The sequence below is a fragment of the Sardina pilchardus genome, chromosome 19 (assembly GCF_963854185.1).
Source record: "Sardina pilchardus chromosome 19, fSarPil1.1, whole genome shotgun sequence".
NCBI classification, from domain to species: domain Eukaryota; kingdom Metazoa; phylum Chordata; class Actinopteri; order Clupeiformes; family Clupeidae; genus Sardina; species Sardina pilchardus.
In genome coordinates this window covers 8,158,914-8,179,475 of record NC_085012.1, presented here as the reverse complement: position 1 = coordinate 8,179,475, position 20,562 = coordinate 8,158,914, and the positions used below count along the sequence as shown (strand labels likewise).

The window sequence follows — 20,562 nt, the reverse complement described above, 5'->3', positions numbered from 1 at the left end:
TGGGCCCGTGATGGCGGACTTCACAACCGAACAGGATCAAGTGGATAAAAGACAACGCAGCAGTCTGGAGTATTGATTAGCTCTCAGTAGCCTGTCAGGCCCGGACCTTATTGGTGACCTAATAATGGAGTCTTAATCAACCGAATCTGCCTACTCCTCTCCACTCCACTCCACTCCACTCCACTCCACACACACACACACACACACACACACTCATTACCCAGGGGAGACAGCAGCCTCCGGGGAGAGGATGCTGCTCCTTTACAAAAAGGTGTGAACAGGTACACACTGAGATGCTTACAGTCATTTCCTGTGTATTGGCCACATTGTGCATAAGCCGCAGAGCTAATTATGCAAGATAAAAGAAACAAATCCATATTAATCCCATATTAACTGCTCCCGTGAATTAACCTTATAGCTGAATACATTCTGCAAAATCAATGTATAAGCAGCAGCTGATAGTAGGGAAACTATGGTAGACAAAGCCCGGCTGGACAGAAACCTTTCTGCAATTAAAATACAATAATTATAATTTGCTAAATGATACCATTCTAATCTTACACATTACTTACATTAACCTTACATCTAGACATGACTACTTTGCAGGGTAGATATGACGGGGTTCAATGTGGTTGTTTACTATGAAACGCTGAGATGTGACAAAGTAATCCTATTTTTGTAGCTACATAGTAACTTGACTGAAAAAAAGCAGCATTACATTACAATTATAATAAGTAAGTAAGTAAGCAAATTTGATATCTACATCACTTCTCACAGACAAGGTCGCAGTGTGCTTTACAATGTACATAGACCATAAAGCATAGCAAAAGAAATAGCCTAAGAATAAAATAAAGTAAAAAAAACCCAACAAAATAAATAATCCATGTAACGGACTGCTTTAAGTCCTAAGAAGAATTTTGTTTCACTACAACCCAGGTAGAGGAGTCGTCCATTAACTGAAAGGTTTGTGGTTCGAGCCCAACTCCTCCTGACCCTGTCGAAGTGTCCTTGAGCAAAACACCTCACCCCAGTGCTCCCGATGAGCAGGTTGGCACCTTGCATGGCAGCCTCCACCATCGATGTGTGAATGGGTGAATGGTGAGGCATGATATGTAAAGCAGTTTGGGTGCTTGCAGAAGTCGACAAAAGCGCTATATAAATGCAGTGCATTCACCATTCGCCATTTAACCCAACTGCCCGTGTCTGCCCAGAGCCTGACTGACTGACTGACCTGAGGGGGTTGCGCTGGGGGCGTCTCTGCCGGGGCCTTGCTCACCACCGTCCTCTCGGGCGCCGGATGCCCTCTGCCCATACCCATGCCCTGGCCTCGGCCGGGCCCTTGCCCTCTGCCGCCCGGGCCGCCGCGGGCGTTCTGGGCGTTGGGTCCCTGGTGCCCGCCCAGGCCCTGCATGCCTCTGCCCATGGACCGCTGCTGCTGGTGCCCGCCTCCTCTGTTGGGCGACTGCGGAGGCTGCGAGTTGTTGTTGCTGCTGATGTTGTTGCCGAAGTTGCCCTGGGCGATGGGCAGCTCGCGCAGGTTGCTGTTGCGCTGTGAGAGAGCCTGCATCTGCTGCATGGGGGTAGGGGGGCTCTGCAACACACACCAAGATTCAACACACACTTTACTGTAGGAACTACTAGGGGGGCTCTGCAACACACACACACCAAGATTCAACACACACTTTAGTGTACAGTAGGAACTACTAGGGGGGCTCTGAAACACAACAAGATTCAACACACACTTTACTGAAGGAACTACTGGACAGCATCCTCCGCATTGACTGAAGAGCGAAAGGTTTCACAAAACAAAACCTCATCGCATTTGTAGTTCTCTCCAGTATATTAGCCATTTATAGTGAGCAAAGCTATAAAACACATTTGCTTGGCTGCTTTATTACATTTTAAATCTAAATGTGCACAGAGACATGGTGCATGTGTGTGTAAATCTTACCATGCGCACTATGGAATGCGCACCTACTGTACATGCATAGAAACATGTTTGTGTGTGAGTGTGAGTGTGTGTGTGTGTGTGTGTGTGTGTGTGTGTGTGTGTATGTAAATCTCCCCATGCGTGGTCTGGAATGTGCATCTACATGTACGTGTGTGTGTGTGTGTGTGTGTGTGTGTGTGTGTGTGTGTGTGTGTGTGTGTGTGTGCAAAACCTCACCATGCGTGGTCTGGAGTGGGCGTTGCCCTGCTGTGGGTTCTGCTGCTGCCGGTGCTGCTGCATCTGGCGCGGGCCGCCGTGCATGTGCTGCATCTGCTGCTGCTGCTGCTGCTGCTGCTGGCGGAAGCTCTGCTGGCCCCCCAGGTGCATGAGGGGCATGGGGTCCCCGGGGTGCTGCTGGTGCTGGTGCTGCTGGGGGGGGCCCTGGTGCTGGTGGGGGGGCCCCTGGTCCTGCCTGTGGTGCTGCTGCTGCTGCTGGTGGTGCAGGGACTGGTGGGAGAGTGGAGAGTCCAGGAGCTGAGGCTGACCCATCAAGCCCTGAGCGCCACACCACAAAACAAGAGGGGACAAGAGTTGGGAAAGCATCGTTAGAGCTAGAATAGAATAGAATAGAATAGAATATATACTTTTTTTTGATCCCGTGAGGGAAATTCGTTTCTCTGCATTTAACCCAATCTAACCGAATTAGTGAACACACACAGCACACACACAGTGAGGTGAATCACACACTAACCCAGAGCAGTGAGCTGCCTGCCCAACCAGCGGCGCTCGGGGAGCAGTGAGGGGTTAGGTGCCTTGCTCAAGGGCACTTCAGCCATGGTGGACTGGTCGGGGATCGAACCGGCAACCCTCCGGTTACAAGCCTGAAGCCCTAACCAGTACACCACGGCTGTAGCGTTGGGGGGGGGGGGGGGGGTGCTTCCAAAACATCTCGTCAGGACTGGAGAAGCAGGGGAAGGAATGTGCACAACTCCACAGAGTGGCGCGAGTGTGTGTGTGCACGCGCTACACAGAGAGACCAGAAACGACTTCCAGACTTCGCTTTACTTGAGCCCAAATCACTACATTCATGTGCTTCCCATTTGGAGAGGATGCTGAGGTTGATGTCCTCGCCTCAAAAGGTCACAACGCTGGTTCACCTGAGCTCGTCCGCAGTAGAGGATGATGTCTTATGACTACAGGTTGATGGTGAGTTGGAGTCGCAGGCCCATGACGGACAGCTTTGGAACTTATTCATTAAACATGAGGAAATATGCTACGCCTTAGACAGCAATATATAGCTCTATTTATGCCAATCAGCCTTTTCTTCACATTTTCCAAACCAACAGAATAGGGAAGGGAGCATAAATGTATTGAATTGTATTGTGCTGTAAGGGTCTGTGTTTTAAGGCACATATTTAGACAGCTCTCAGCACTAGATTTGTTTTATTTTATTTTGTCGTAGACAATTTTTTTGCATTCTGAGCCAGAAACGTGTGGGCACACCTGATCTACATACACACACACACACACACACACACACAGCATCTGGACTCCTTCCCATTACAGTTTACAAGCAAGCTGCCTATCAGCTACAAAGGTCACTGAAGAAAGGTAGCAATTGCCCATCTTTGAGACAGTAAGGTGCATTTACACGCAGCTCACCACTAGAGGGCAGACTTGCCTGCTCCACGCAGCTTCACCAGATAGATAAGCTGCCAAAAAAAAAAAAAATCCACCAAAACCTGCCTGCCCATTTCACCAATCCACTACCGAGCAATCTCTCGTAACATGGTGGCTCTGAAGTCCGACGTGCTTATGCCCACAACCCTTCGAAGAAACACTGAGGATGCGGAAAGACGACGCTAGTAGTAGAGTATCCCCGTTTGACCTACATCCCCACTGCCCTCGTTTCAACCAGCGCACCTCTTATGCAAAGGCAATACACACTACACACACACACACACACACACACACACACACACACACTGCTGCAGCGCAGAAGCAAACAATGATGCATTCAGTTTAATGCCAGCTTTAAAACAATGCTAAATCCAGAGAACAGCCTGATCTATCTATATTTGATCCAGATTGTGGGGGAAAACAACAGACATCCAGTTCCCCTTTCTGGACCCGTGCCATTCCTGCCAACTCAGCACAACACTCGGCACAAAAGCACACAGATCGGAGGTTTACGGAGGGAGATCAAATTGGTGACCACTGAGAGAGAAAAAAATATATACCCCTCACATTTTTGGATTCATTTCACACAGCTAAATCACCTGGGACAGCAGGCATGCACGCACACACACACACACGTGCGCACACAGACACACACACAGGCATGTGCGCGCACACACACACACACAGGCATGTGCGCACGCACACACACACACACACACACACACACACATCCCAAACCCCTCCGTTAGTATTCACACTTACTCTTTGCCGTACCTGTATCCCAAACGGCATGTGCTGGGAGTTGAAGATGGGGCCCTGCTGCTGTGGAGGGAAGGGCTGCCGGTTGCCGATGAAGGGCCTGGGCCCCGGGGGGCCGGGGGGGCCGCCGTGCTGCGGTGGGAGGCCTTGCCGGGGCGGCGGCTCTCTCTGGAACAGAGCGCCGAGAGGTCCCTGGCCCTGCCCAGGCCCCAGAGGGCCGAACCCGGGTCCACCGGGTCCCTGGCCGGGCTGGGGGAAGGGCAAGGGGCCCTGCCCTGGCATGGGGTGGGCGTTGTTGTTGTTGTTCATGAGCTGGGAAGGATTTGGCTGGTCAAACAAGTGCTGCCCCGGGAACCGCGGCTCTGCATGGAGGAACACACCCATTACACATCACCACACCACCTTTTAGATTTGAGTAGAACGTATTGCCATTGAGCTGCTGTTGACGCTGTTCTACACACACACACACACACTCACTCACACACACACACACACACACACAGAGATACATGCACCGTGTCTTTGGCTTTATTTGATTTTAATAATACATGCACAAAAATGTAAAAGCCCGGAATGGATGCGCATAGGTCATTATTATACACATACTTGCAAATTAAACCCTATAGGTATGCGGCATAATGAGGCCATAGCCCCCGCAGGGTCAAGGGCACTTCAAAAGCTACTTAACCCTTGATGCTCTGGCTTTTTTGGGGGGGGGGGGGGGCAGTAAGGGTCTGGTTCTCTCACCTCCGAGGAAGAAAGGTTCTCTGTCTTGGTGAGGGGGTGGTGGACCCCTCCAGGGCTCTGGAGGGTGAGGGGGTCTCTGGGGCTGCCCGAAATTCCCTGGGTGATGCTGCTGGAAGTCTGCCGGGCCCTGAGAGTCACAGAAGGGGGGGGTGGGGGGAGTGAGTGACAGAGGAACATGGTGTGTGTGTGTGTGTGTGTGTGTGTGTGTGTGTGCGCGCGCGCGTGTAATAGTCACAGATGGAGAGAATGATCCTGAGAGTGCATGGTTGGGATGGATGAGAGAGGCAGTTTCGGTCTATGTGCATGAGTGTATTTGTGTTTGACGACAAACAAGAACAGTGCTGCAAGACACCACATTTTTTCCGACATGGCCTATATTGAGACAGAATAGTGTAGATTTGCATCAATCGTGACAATCAACCGTTCAACAACCATGTAATTTTCTGCAAACAAGGAGCGCAAGGCAATCAAGGCCTTGGTGAAAAGACAAAACCAGCCCGGCACAATGAAAAGCGTACAAAGACAGCTCGGCGCAGCAGCCCTAGTTTCAGAGCGCGGCACACGTAGACAGCAAATGCCCCCCCCCCCCAACTCGCCCCGCACCCCCACCAAACTCTTCCACCTTCTCCAGGCGAGAGCTGATAACGATCCTTTAATCCCTCCACTGAATGCCCATCCCCTCTGCATTCTTCTCCCATTCCCTTAAACATCCCTCTCTCTTAAGAAATTAACCTCCATTCAGCAGACCGCACCTCGGCAAATTAGAGGGGGCTTGTGGCGGCAGCGGGGATAGGAGGGGGTGGAGGGGAGGGGACGGGAGAGTGTGGGGGTGTTACTTTTTTACGCTGCGCATTACTCACACCTTGAGATTCTATCAGCCCTTAATCCGCCTCTCCACACCGGGACTTGTGGCGACCTTCATCGAAAGAGGTGTGTGTGTGTGTGTGTGTGTATGGGTGTATGTGTGTCTGTGTGTCTGTCTGTCTGTGTGTCAGAATTTGGCGTTGATCTTTGCGAAGTTGCTTTAAGAGAAGGTTAATCAGCCGGCTTAGCTAAGCAACTGGAGGGGGTGGGGTGGGATGGGTGGGGGCACAGCAGAGGCGGCAGGATGGACGGATGGATGGAAAGAGAAAGAGAAAGACGAATGGATGGATGGATGGATGAAGAAAATGGAGGGAGGGGGGGATCTGCATTGTTAAACTAGCCTCTCCATCTTCCCATTGAAAAGGCGGTCAGTTCCTTAAACACAATGGAGCTTAGCGCACATTCACAATCGCCGCTGTCCTTCGACGCGAGGTTCGATGAACGGGGATTGGGGGGGGGGTTTGGCATGCCCTAGTCAGCCTGGCTAATCCTGGTTCCAATACACGCCGATCTGCTCAATATGTAACAGGCGGCATGATCTCGCCCCCACGTTCGCCTGATAAAAAAAAGCAAGGACTGAGTGAGACAAATGTGGCATTTTCTCTCGTGGATTTGACTACAGGGGTTACTGCGGGTCAAAACATCCAATATGATGTCCGCTATCGGCGTGGAGAAGATTAAAGAGTGACATTTGAATGACGGTAGTGGTGCTAATAAGGGACGGTCTCACACACACATTAAGCACAGAGGGAGCGAGAAGGTCAACGGATTTCGACAAAGTTTAAAACAAAATTAAAAAAGTTCCATGTGTGAACATCGTGCCATATTGAATCGCAGTCCAACGGTTAATATTTAAATGTACACACTTGACCAAAGCCTTCTCCAAATACCAAGTAAATCTAAATTAATATCACCCCTGCAGAGGAAGGATGGCTATGATTGGGGACTACCACCATAAGAATTTGTAAATAGTACAAGATTAACAAGTAATAGTTGCATATTCAATCACGGGAGTTTCAGAAGGCTATTCCCCCAGTTGAAAATGAAATATAAATAGCGTGGATTAATATTCAGGCCCGAGTCGGGCAGTAAATATTCGAAGCGGGGTGCCTCTGCAGATGGAGGACCCCCCCGCCTGCCACGTGAGATGAGATGCAATGGTATGCTAATGCTATGCTAATGGCCAGTAATCAGCAGCCCCTGGGTTAATGGAGGCTGTTGGCTGTTTAGTTGCTGGCGTCTGATGCAGGTCTAGCGTGTGCCAGGCCAATACAGCAAGGTGTGTGTAGCGCCTGTGTGTGTGTGTGTGTGTGTGTGTGTGTGTGTGTGTGTGTGTGTGTGTATGAGTGTGTGGGGAGGGGCACGCTGCAGAAGCAGTGGCATCTAATTCTCTACACACACACACACACACACACACACACTTTTGTTGGTTAGAAGTATGCCACAAGCCTAGCGATTATCAATACCAATATCGGTGCGTTCCATTCCACTCCTCAGGCGCAGCATCGACTAGCAGCTTACAGCTGCGGCGAGGTCTGGAGGACGAGGACCCGCGGCACACGCAACTGGCTGCTAAGCCTCGCCAGGGTCTGGTTTGCATAAATCCATTTACATCAGCCTCTGCCTGGACAAGAGCATCAAAACACACACACACACACACACACACACACATCACCTGATGCCCTGTCTGGCTTTAATTAGGCGAGGAAAGAGAGAGAGAAAGAGAGCGAGCGCGGAGAGAGAAAGCGAACGAGAAAGAAAGAAAGAAAAAGAAAGAAAAAGAGAGGGAGAGAGAGAGAAAGAATGAGAGAGGGAGAGAGAGAGAGAGAGAGAGCGGGGGCAGACAGGGGAGGGGAGAGACAGAAAGAGAGACGTAAGAAGGACAGAGCATGCCGTGGAAAAGAGGCGACTGAGCGCAGACCGTTTCAATAGACGAGCGAAACAGAGTAAATGAGTGAAAGGGGGACAGAGAAAAGCAGCGGAGAGGAGGAGAGCAGAGAAGAATGAGTAACTGGCAGGCGCTGGAGAGGGCTGCAGATCTGTTTCCCTCCTGGCAGTAATCACTTTAGTGGCACTGCTGTCATGTCAGTAATGGGTTCTTTGTCGCCGTGACAACACCATCCCATTCTACACACGAGCCCTCAGCGCAGAGATACGGGACGTGCTCTTTTTCCCATTTAATCCGCCGGGCCTTGCAAACACCAGGCCGACACAGCCCGCGCTCCCCAAACCCGGCCGCCATGTCTCCTGCCGCCCTGCAGTGGGTGATGGCAGCAGAAAATGCATAATTGATATTTCTGCACTGGTCTCCCCTATTTCTCCATGCTTCAAACTGCTAGTGGCCCGTAGCCCCCCCCCCAGACAGAATCTCAGCCCCCTCCCGTCCTCAGCCCAAACCCATTACACAAGCTCCACTGCATAAGGCCCCCCCATCGGTACCTAAGGCCCATATCGGCCGCCTGCAGACCAACACACTTACTGACGTGCACGTGTGCATGCTCAGGCCACTAACACCAATGCCACAGCAGATATTGCGCTCGAGCGGGGGCCGTCTGAGATGCGCGCAAAAGGCAGAGATGGGTGTGTGTGTGTGTGTGTGTGTGTGTGTGTGTGTGTGTGTGAGTGAGTGAGTGAGAGAGAGAGAGCGAGTGTGAGAGTGTGTGTGCGTGTGTGTGTGTGCGTGTGTGTGTGTGTGTGAGAGAGAGAGCGAGCGAGTGTGAGAGTGTGTGTGCGTGTGTGTGTGCGCGTGTGTGTGTGTGATGGGAGGAGGAAACAACTACTCACTGGAAATCTCTGGGGACCCACCGCAGGTCGGGGTTGGTTCTGAGTCGGAGGCACCAAGGGCACTACAGGGGGGAGAGAGAGAGAGAGAGAGAGAGAGAGAGAGAGAGAGAGAGAGAGAGAGAGAGAGAGAGAGAGAGAGAGAGAGAGAGAGAGAGAGAGCAAGAAAGGGAGAGAAAGAGAAAGGGGGGTTATTGATGCACAGGAGACAAAAGACAGGCAACACCAGCAGAAGAGACAGAGGGAGAGAGAGACATAAAGCGAACAGGAGAGACATAAAAGAAAAAAAAAAAAAAAACGGTTAGACTATTACACCTGATAGACCTTCACCCCAATCACGAACCCCCTCTTAGCAGCGCCTTCAGCTGTGGCGAGAGCTGTAACCCAATAAAGCTGAGAGGGTTTTGGGGGGGGGAGCGCAGCGGTGGCGAAGGGCCTGGACAGAGAAGTCGTCCTTTCAACAGGCCTCTTTACTGGCCAAACGGCCGGCTCCCGCTTCTGCACCAAATCCACTTTAATGCTGCAGAGATGGGCGAGAGGGCTCATTCATCCCCACCAATAGAGCACAAGCTTCTGAGAATGCCTCTGTTTTGTGACCTAAAAGTGATTCTGGAACATTTGCACCAAAACACTTGGACAAATACTACACTCACACACTCACACTCACACTCACACACACACACACACTCGCTATGCGCACACACAGACACGCCATTATAAATGTCTGGAGGCAGAATGAGGATGCCATCCCTGATCTGTCAAACTGGATTGTCCTCCAAAGAGCACCCTTCCCCCACTGCACTCTCTCTCTCTCTCCCTCTCTCTCTTTCTCTCTCTCTCGCTCACACTCCCTCTCTTTCAGCCCCCCCCCCCCCTTCTCATATACACACACACACACACACACACACACACACACACACACACACACACACACACACACACACACACACTAAAGTAACCCATCTCACCACAGACAGACAGGGGATGGATGCATTAACCTGACGACTCTCTCTGTGAATGGCTTTGCACAATGCAACACTTGAGCCTACAGATGCTATTGTGAGGGGGCCGGCAGCTACATTATAAATTAGCATAGATTGGGAGACACAATGCAAAGTGTTCATAGAATACATCAAGATAGTGCTACAAAAAATGTTACAATACAAGGACAATTAAAAAAAATAAATAAATATAATTAACTACATGCAGAGCCATATAAAGATATATGGCTCTGACTACAATACAATACATTGTATTGTCCAACGGGAATGTTGGAAAATGAACGTTCTAAAGAATATCTGGGTTCATTGAATTCAACATAGAACTGTAGAACCTTGAATTGTTGCGGAATGGAATCTTATGTTAGAATGTTCAAAAACCCACACCTTTAAAGCAGAGCCATATAAAGAGAGAGTTGTGACAACCCGGGTACAGAAAATTCGGTTTGTGACGTGGTTCGTGTAACTACAAATAGTTCAAAATAGTTCCCGGAAGCGATTGACTGTTCGTTAAAATAACCGTCTTTTAACGAATGTTCGATCCTAACTTCCGGGAACTATTGTTGAGAAAATATGGAACATTAGCGTCAATGGAGTTGTCGCAACTCTCTCTTTATATCTGCTTTAAAGGTTAACAAACAAACAAATCAAATCAAATCACAATTATTTCTTGATGTTTCTATAACAGACGTATCCAGATAACTTTCTGTGTGATGAAGAAAGGCCACATATATTGGTGCTTAGACACATTGTGTGGGTTGAACCTGGTCGGCACCACTGTCTCTCACCTTGCGCAGGTGAGGAGGAGGGCCCTCTGAAGTGGGGGTTGATGTGGATGTTCTTGGGCTGCTGCTGCTGCTGCTGCTGTTGGTGGTGCTGCTGCTGAGGAGGAGGATGCTGCTGCTGCTGTTGATGCTGCTGCTGTTGCTGTTGGTGATGGTGCTGATGCTGATGCTGAGGCGGTAGCTGCTGCGAGTGGGGGGGGCCCGGCGGGCTGAGTATGCGTTGGGGGGCGTCCAGGTGGGAGCGCAGGGGCGAGCGCTGGGACAGGTGGGGGGGGAGAAGCGGCTGCAGGGGCTGTTGCACCAGAGGCTCACCCACGTCAAGGAACCCCCCGCCCCCCCCTGGGCCACCCCGGGGACCGGACTGCCTCTGCTGCTGCTGCTGCTGCTGCTGCTGCAGGAGGAGGTGAGGCAGGGGCATACGGTTCTGTTACAGAGAGAGAGAGAGAGGGCAAATATGGAGAGGGGGGAGGGAAAGGAAGAGGGGGAAAAGAGGGGTGGGGGGGTGATTGACAGACACAGGGAGGGGGGTGACACACAGAGGAGGACGCGGAAAAAAAGGGGAGTTTGAGGAGGGGTTGAAAGGGAACAAGAGAGGGATTGATTCCGCGGGAGAAGAGGGTGAAAAGGGAAGAGATAAACAGAGAGAAATAAAGATAATTAAAAATGGGGGGGAAAACAAAGCCGGGTTATCACTGGTTCGCCATGGCAGGAACCATCCAATTAGCCGGCTGCGCGGCGTGTGGATTTGTGCCGCAGACGGCGAGGTGTGTTCTGCGGAAGGGCTCTGGGGAGCGCAGGGGGCTTAGACGCGCAGGCAGGCGGAGGAGACCGTGTGTATGAAGGGGCCCGCCGAGCGCCGCGCTACAACTCAATCGATGAGCCACGCCGACATCCACACACACATTCACTCACACACACACACACATTCACTCACACACACACACACACACACACACACACACGCCGACATCCACACAAGCGCACACACACACAGGAGAGCGCACACGCACGCGCGCGCACGCACACACACACACACGCACACACACACACACACACACACACACACACACACACACGCACACACACAGCTTCCTTACCTATACATTTCACTTGTGTGTAATTAGCAGCCTGCGGGGTGGACGGATTAATTCTCGCACTCTTTCACCCTCTCTCCTCAACTCTCTTTCTTCTGTGTCTCTCTATCCCTTTCTCTCTCTGCCCTCTCATCTCCCCCCTCCCTTTTCCTATCCTCCATTCTCTCGCCACCCCGCGTCTGTATGAAGATATCTTCTGCCCTGTAGTTATACATGCATATGGGCTTCAGCAAGACTCATGCATACATGTATGTACCAAGCATATAGGCCTACAGACACACACACACACACACAAAAGCCTTTTTCAATTCACCTCACGAGTCAATCAGATGGCAAAACGTAATTATTTCTCTGCTCGTCGCCATGACGACACCTCCGAGTCCCCCCCCCAAAACCACCCCAATTTTTTTTTCCCTTCTTCTTGACAGAAAGCCTCTCCCGTTTCTCCGCGAAGCCCGACACGTCTTGTTGAGCGTCTGACATGGCTTCTCCTCCTCTGGTTAAAAGAATTAGCCTCCGAGAGACGCGTCACAGGAGACGGATGAAAAACTTCCCGACGCCTCGGATTAGGCGCTCCGGCAGATACGGAATAATAAAATAAAGTGCGAGAACCTTTAAATCCTCGTTAAAGTGCAAATTTAATTTTGCGTAATGCTTTCTAAATGGACTCCCGCCAAGTTATTTGGCATAATCCATATATCAACAAGGATGAGTGCGATGAGCAGGGGAGGATGATCGAGTTTTTTTCTCTCTCTCTTCCTCCCCTTTCCCAAAAGCAAACAGAGTAGGGCGTGACTATCACAGGACATGAGCAAACAAGGCAAATTATTCACCAGCACACAGAAGTGGGGTCTTTGGATAGGCCTATAAGCCATTGGGAGATTACGGATACATAACCCCCAAAAAGCAGAGTCAAGCGGCATGAACGCAAACATCATGTGACTCCTGGCCAGGTTAGGAGAAGGTGAATACACTACTCTGCTCTATTTCTGGGGTAGTACCCAGAATGCCTGTGAATGAATATCTGACGCACATGAATATATGGCAAATATCAGGCACAACGAATATCTGCCATACATTATGGCACACTATCAACTATCCAAGACATTGAAAGGCTCTGGTGAGTGAGGGGTTTGGCCTAGAAAGAAAATCATAACCTACATTTCAGCACAGGATTGTGGGTATAGTGCATAATTCACTCAAATCCCGCAACGTTAGCCACCATAATGCGAAAAAATTCACGCACACATTTTACAGCGCCATCTGATAACGTTAATGTTCATGGAGCGGTGAGAATGTGGCACCGGACGGACCAACTTCTGACTTGAATCAAACATAACCCAATACAGACACACACACACAGAACCACTTTGCTGTCTCTCTCTCTCTGTCTCTCTCTCTCTCTATGTCAGTCTGTCTCTCTCTATGTCTGTCTCTCTATTTGAGGAACGTAAACGATTACGGACGTGCACAGACAGACAGGAAGCACATAGTAGGCCTACTTCCACTTTCTAGAGTGTGCATTCGTTACGTGTCGTGAAAAGTTGCTTCATACCAAAACAGTGATCAACTTTATCATGACGCGTGTTGTCACAGACACTTACTCCTATTAGAAAATCAAAACCAAAATCATGTAAGTAAAGACAGTTGGTCTCTCATTGACGCCTATAATAAGGAAGGAGGGATTTCGGTTTGTGAAATGTACACCCGTCACCCCCCTCAAACTGTATTAATCCCCATATGTGAAGCATTGAAGGGGGGAATTCCCCCCATTATGAATGAATTTGGGTGAATGAATTTTAATCCCTGGAAAATAGTACTACTCATAGACAAATCTAAACATAAGACAGCACTAGCGTTGTTGTGAGTTTCTAGTGTGATTCATGGCTACTCTGTATAGTGGTGGGCGTGGTCGTTTACCTGCATGCCCAGGTGCATGAGCGGTGGCCTCTGGTCGTTCATGCGGCCTCCGCGACCGCCGCCAAAGTCGCCCATTCCGAAGTTGGGGAAGCCGCCTCTGCCGCCTCTTCCGCCCATGGGCATCCCTCGACCTCCCATGCCCATCCCCATACCCATGCCCATGCCCATGGCCATGCCCATGCCGCGTCCGCCTCGAAAGCCTCGCCCGCGGCCTCCGAACTTGCGCTGCCTCTCCCTCTCCTCCATCTCCCGCAGGTTGGCCTTGGCTTCTTCCGACAACTCTGAAACCCAACGCACGTAAAAAAAATCAAGTTGAGGAGCTGGGTTAAGGGGTATCGTCAATTTCCTCTACAAACCCTGCACAGGCTTCAGTTCTCTCTGTATAAAACTTTCCAAATTGCCTCAAGAGTGGCAAACTGCCTTAAACCTCACAGGCAAGAAGAATATTGAGCGCAGAAGGCTATTGAGGCTCATGAAAAACCCCTGTTATCAGAAAAGATCTTTTAAAAATCCAATGCCCCTCATTTTGTTCTCACCTGCAATGAGAAATGACCTCATAAATCTCCAAGTGGGTTTAAAACAGTCCAATTCAGACTAAAAGATTTAAATAGTCTTTTGTTTTCCCCCCCCAAATAATTTGCTTCTCCCTGCACAATCTGAATATGGGGTGATGGGGAACTATGGATCTTTCATCAACCAAGAATTACATTAACATTTCTTTCATGTCACCATTTCCTCTTTTATAAATCACAGGTCTAAGCTGCTCTACCCCAAGTAACCGTTGCCCAACACACCTAACGTTTCTGGAATGTTCCTTCTTTTCCTGGCTGCGTCAGACAGACGCACTACTGTTGCGTCTTTGCGCTCTGTCTTAAAGCGTAGCCGGCCAGACTCTTCGTCCTCATCGTCCTCCTCGTCGGACTCTTCTTTCAAGTCCTCCTCCTCCTGCTCAGGCTCATTCTCAGCCTAAAAGGACACACAGAAAAAATACTCTGAAAACTTTCCCACATGCTTTATCATTTACACCTGTGTCTTAGGCGACTGCAATTTGAACCATATAATATCAATCATCAATCATCAATCATCAATTGACCAGCCTAAGAGGAAGACATACTGAATAAATGATAATGCTTTATCATTTACACCTGTGTCTCAGTTGACCAGGTGATCACACTGATCACCAATCATCAAATGACCGATGACCGTAAATCATCTTTTCTAACCACTTCGTATAGCTTCTATAAAACCTTTTGTACAAATATGTGATTCTGCAAAGCGAAACCAGTCGTTTCGGTAGGGTATTACACAAACTATCGCTAAGATAACCGCATCCAAAGTTGACATGGTTCTCCTGTCACGATATGCCAGAAGAGGAGAAATCAACTTTTTAAGCAGCACGTGCACAACGGGAATGACCGCAAATGTGTTGAATCTTCACCGGGTTTAACAGTCAAAACTTATGTTTTTCCGTGAAATGCGTTCACGATATGAAACTGTAGACTGTATACAGTCGAATTATGCGAAAACGTGAAATTCAACATTTTAACCCGGAATTTCGTTATTGTTGATTTTCTCAAAATAACGTTGTGCGCAAAACAACTGATTTCGCTTTGAATGGTCACATATTGCCTATTTACCCATATGAATCATAAAGGGATTTGCCAATGGAATTAAATGGCATGTAGCTCCGGACTACTAAATAGGTGTGTCCATTACGTCAAACATAAACCTTTCTCTGAATAAGCAATAAGAGAAGATACATAATATTTTTCAAATATAATGTGTACTATTTCATTGCCATTGTGTGTGATGCCAATGAAACGAAATGCACTTTCGGACACGGGATAACTAATTAAACTTCTGAGGTAGGACCTGGCTACTTCCAGATTCCTAAAAGATACAGGAAATCACTCTCTTATGAATCATCTCTCTTCATCAACCGTCTCTGTTTTGTGTGTCTGTGGTAGGGCTGGGCGATATGGACCAAAAGTCATATCCCGATATATTTAGGCTGAATATCGATATACGATATATATCCCGATATTTTTCCCGCAAAGTAGTTGCTAGAACAAAGCACCCTTAAAATTTGATTTAACATAGGATCAGTTACACAAACACCTAAGTATTCTCCTTAACATTTTCCCTCATGCATTTGAGCTTTCTCCTTATTTTCTTAAGAAATCCCTCAAACCGTTGCACAAATGTCCAGAGCCTAAAGGAAAACCCATATTATTATCTGAGTCAATGCTGATAAATGTAGTTAATTAACCTCTTTTAACAATTGAAATAAATAAATCTTCTGCTAATATTACTCTTCAATCAAATAGGCCTATCAGAAGTTATGTCGTTTATTTAGGCCTAGTGGTAACATAGCTTGCTCAAGTCGTCCTAACTGATAGCCTACCATTATGAGCTTTGGTTTGGTTCACCAGGCAACATGTAACAAAAATGTTTTGGTGCACAAATGGTCTTGCTCTTTGGATGACAGCCAGAGGATAATATCTAACTAGCTAGCTAGTATAGTTCAATTCATGTCTCAGGATTTACTTGATGAATGGATAAATGTCACCGAAAATTATGACGGTAAGATTATAGATCATTAAGCTTTAGGCTATTGTGTTTGGTGGATTGCTTTCTAATTGCATAACTTATTAGCAAGCTAGTTAGTTGCATATGTTGAACGTACCTGTTGAGTTATTTATCGCTAACATTAACTACTGATAGGTACATTAGATGTAGGCTACAGTATAACATCGTGAAATTAACGTCACTGTTCTAAGGTGCGCCGTGTTTGGCTGCGTCACCCGTCAAACTGGTCAAAGTTTATAGTCAGATTTGTCGTGTTATTTGCTATACCATTTTATAGACAATATGTGCTCACATCTTGATATTATTTTGGACAGTCAGTCCCGCATTTCACCCTCAGAAAAGCATGCACATATTAGCAAACGAACAATCTCCGTGTTCTGGAAACTGGAATTTGTCGTGCCAGAAAATCCCTTTCAATGCAAATGAAAATCTAAATAACTTAACGAATTTCCTTCCCTAAGGATACCATTTAAGACATTTTGTGCAACACCCTTAAATAAATTCCTCACATAAGCCTTATGGTTGATACTTAAGGGACTCAACTTAGGTGCTGTGTGCAACCCCGCTCTGTGTCAGGAAGAGGAGGGGCGGGCGCGGGTGTGGGGAGCAGCGCATAGAGCTCCGGCCAGCGGCTTGCCTGGAGCAATCAAAGCGCAAATTTGAACTATATCGGTATATACGATATGGTCTAATTCCATATCTAATTTTTTAAAATATCGATATATCTTAAATATCGATATATCGCCCAGCCGTAGTCTGTGGCACACATCGAATTCTGAACCGTATCTCACACACACACACACACCTCTTCCCCATCGAAGGCCTGGGAGTCGTCTTGCTCTGGCTCCTGCTCCGGCTCCTGCTCAGGCTCCTCCTCTTCCTGGGCCTGGGCCTGCCCAGCCTCTGCTTCCTGCTCGTCCGCGGCCTCTTCCTGTTCCTGGTCTCTCTGCCCGGCCGTCCCCTGCTCTCCGTACCCAGCGGAGTAATCATCGACCTGGGGTCCAAACACGGCAACAGTCAATAAACTAATCGCTTTAATTGGCACTCTCCCTTGGGGTGACCTCAGCTTAGATCTCAGTGCTTGTAGTGCTTTCTCTATCCCAACTCTGGCTGGGAATAAAAAAAACGACAAGTTTATATGGGAACCAAAATTAAAACAGGGACACCAATGAGGATGAAAGTCGGGAGAGAAGCGACTTGAAAGCTTTATGGAATGAAAATGTTACTGAGGGCATCAGAAAACAAAAAGGGCAGCGCACTGTGGTGATGGGGTGAGAGAGCGAGGGAGAGAGAGAGAGGGAGGGAGCGAGGGAGGGAGAGAGAGAGAGAGAGAGAGAGAGGGGGCTGGAGGGTAGAGAGCACCTCCATTACCATAACAGTGGGAGAGGAGGCTCATTACTATTCCTGCCTCCATTTGAAATTCTATGAGATGTAAATGTTTGACATGATACACAGAAACGGCAGATAAACACACACACGCGTGCGCACACACACACACACACGGCTCAGTAGCGGGGCAAATATATAATTGACTGAGGTCTTCATAAATAACACGCACACACACACACACACACATAAAAGACAAACAGCCATGCGATGACGTATTCAATTCAAGTCGATAACAGTGGAAATATCTTGAACACTGATCAAATCTCAAAGAGCCTCACTCATATTTAGCTGAAATCAAATTCGAAGAAAGTTACGAGAGGGGGTGGGAATCAATGTTGAGGTAATGACTACATCACTGTTACTCCTTTACATACACACAGTCATATAAACAAAAACACGCACGCATGCAGGCACGTACGCACGCACACACACCACACACACACCTGACATCTGCCAAATCATAAAGAAACAGATGAAGAAACCTTTTAGAATCTTCCACTTGTTACCATCTCATAGAATTATTCAGATGATCAGCTAATCAATTAATCAATCACCATTCCATTATAGATGTCCGGCCTTAGCCGAAGACCCATAACTTAAACAAAAAAGAGGCAGAAAACCATAAAACAATGAACTGTGTCTACCTGCAATGCATCAATGCGGCTCTAACAACAGATATGGGCAGGGTAGACCAGGCCTCTCCCTCCGGGCCAAACAGCTTAATCCCTTAAACTGTTCCACACATTAACTCTCAATACCAGCAAACACATAAATGTTAAGCCCCAGCAGCTAGGTGACCTTGTAAACAGAGATATCGCTAGCACACATGAATACACACACAAGCGTGTGCGCACATGCACACACACACACACTGGGGGTGCATGCATGCATGCATGTATGGCAGGCGTTTCCCTAAATGCCATACATGGCTAGTCAGAAGGTCAAACGCTTATCTCTATCGGTTTATTTGTGTGTTTTTTTTTCGGGGAGGCCATATATCTTTCTTTGTCGAGTATGTCCGCTGCCGTCACATCGGAGAGGAGCCTGACAGCCACATTCCAGATATCACCTGAGATCTTCCTCTGCCCTTTTGTTTGGCTTATTTATTTATTTACCTTCTCCTCTTTTGTGGCACCACGCTTTCTGTGCCTAACAAATAAATAAGCTGGCCAAGAAACTCATCAATCATCCTTTGCATTTCCACACTGTAAAAAGAGGTGTCTTTAAAAGGGTCAATAACCTTGTCACCTATAGAGAGGGGTTGAGTTTATCAGATGGTGTCTAAAGCCCGGAGATAAAAGCCCCTTTTGCGTCTGCCCGCATCGATTGGCCGTGTGTCTCCTTCGCACAAAAGCAGGAGCAGCGGCATCATCCCGCCTTCACCACCGCAGACCCCCACCCCCCCCCCCCCCCCGCCCTCCCCCCCCAGCCTCACACAGGCAGAGCCTGCGGTCACAATCACAATCACGGAGACAGCGGCTTCTACAGGCAGCGTGGTGCTACCTGCTAACCGCTAGCCTACCAGTCTCCAATGGGAGGAGCGAGGTCACTGGCCTGGAGCGATAAAGGAACACATTCAGCCATCAACACCAACTAAACCCCCAACACAAACTACACCCCCACCCCCATCTTATCATGAAGAGGCCACAGAGATCTGACACCTGCCCCTTGGTAGCCCCAGACAGGAAATCATGCTCAGAGACAAATGAATAGGGAATGAGAGAGGGGATAAGTAGGCTAACAGACACGCTGAGAAACCAGGGCGACAGACAAAGAGACAACAAAAGCAAGAAAGGGGGAAAATTAAATGGGCAAACTAAAGGATAAAGGGCAGGCAAAAAAAAAACTACAAAAAAGTAAAGAGTAAACAGGAAAGGTTGCTATTCACATTAATCATGACAGCAATCAAGACTGAGATGGGGACAAAAAAAAAAGTTCTTACTTGAAACTCGTCATCTAGCGGCTCGTCGATCTGCAGGTCCAGCACCTCATCCAGGTAAGCGGCGCCGCCGCGGCCCGCCTGCTTATTGGAATACTCCATGCCTCCCTCGTTCCCTTCGTAGTCTCCAGCGTACTCCTGCGCTCCCTCGCCATAGCCAGCTTCCGCTCCAGCGTTCCCTCCGTAGCCGCCCTCTTCGGCATCAAAGGTTGAGCTGAGGCCCAGCGTGGCGTTCAGACTAACGGCGGCACCGTGACCACTTTGGGGAGGGAGAAACGGAAAAACAAACAAACAAACAAACAAACAAACAAATTAAACTAAGATGAGTTACAATGTTTTTTTGTGCCGTTTGAAGTCACAATGTGGTGTTTTTTTTTTGTTGCTTTCTATATTCATATATTCACTTATTTCCTCTGCAATCTCTAGTTATTTTTCTGTCGTTTCCCACACCGTGCCGTCTTCAGCACCGTTTCAAGGTGAGCAGAACTGGCATGGCCTTACCTAACATCCCCTTCCTCCTCGTCGCTCTGCAAGAGGTCGTCATTAAGCTCCTCGTCTGAGAGCTCTGAAGGGTTCTGGGAGAAAAAAAAACAAGGACTTATGTGAGGTGGGAGAGGAGTGGTTGGCATTTGGAGGAACAGTACAACCAAACACATCATTATCTAATGCCACGAAGGATGACTAAAATGCTCACCTATGTGTCTTAATTTTTAATTTTTGCGACCGTTTCTTTTACCGTCAGTCACCAGTGGCAACCATCCCCCAGGAAAACTAATTTACATCTGTGAGCTGATGCTAGAGCATCATCGTTCACACAATACTGCATTTCCGTAGCCACTACATGGGTTGAACTGTGTACAGCACAGTTTTCACACTCCCGAGATAAGTAAACACAAGCTACAACTTCCCCACCTGCCGAAAGTTTGAAGGAAAAATAAAACCTGGCTCTATTTATGTGCTGAGCTGACATGTCGATGAAACATTTGTGGTGCTATCTGACACCAGGCACGATACAAGCTACTTGGTCCGTTTGAAACCAATGCAGTTGCCAGTTTTCTTGTTTAAATATCAAATAAACGAGCGTTTA

The 20,562-nt window shown here is 48.3% G+C and overlaps 1 protein-coding gene across 3 annotated transcripts in view; it reads right to left on the bottom strand.

Moving 5' to 3' along the window:
- The window catches only part of rbm33a (RNA binding motif protein 33a), a 38,541-nt gene that overhangs the window by 13,068 nt on the left and 4,911 nt on the right, over positions 1 to 20,562 (bottom strand). For 2 of the 3 annotated variants that reach the window (XM_062521257.1, XM_062521260.1), the window contains exons 4-14: positions 19,977 to 20,050; positions 19,479 to 19,734; positions 16,953 to 17,141; positions 14,353 to 14,524; positions 13,559 to 13,839; positions 10,548 to 10,968; positions 8,765 to 8,826; positions 5,117 to 5,243; positions 4,373 to 4,731; positions 2,168 to 2,485; positions 1,232 to 1,591 (exon numbers count right to left, since the gene is read on the bottom strand). In XM_062521257.1, coding sequence (XP_062377241.1) covers positions 1,232 to 1,591; positions 2,168 to 2,485; positions 4,373 to 4,731; positions 5,117 to 5,243; positions 8,765 to 8,826; positions 10,548 to 10,968; positions 13,559 to 13,839; positions 14,353 to 14,524; positions 16,953 to 17,141; positions 19,479 to 19,734; positions 19,977 to 20,050 — 2,619 coding nt within the window. The remainder of the gene's footprint in view (positions 1 to 1,231; positions 1,592 to 2,167; positions 2,486 to 4,372; positions 4,732 to 5,116; positions 5,244 to 8,764; positions 8,827 to 10,547; positions 10,969 to 13,558; positions 13,840 to 14,352; positions 14,525 to 16,952; positions 17,142 to 19,478; positions 19,735 to 19,976; positions 20,051 to 20,562) is intronic. The other variant, XM_062521258.1, reaches the window with a different exon arrangement.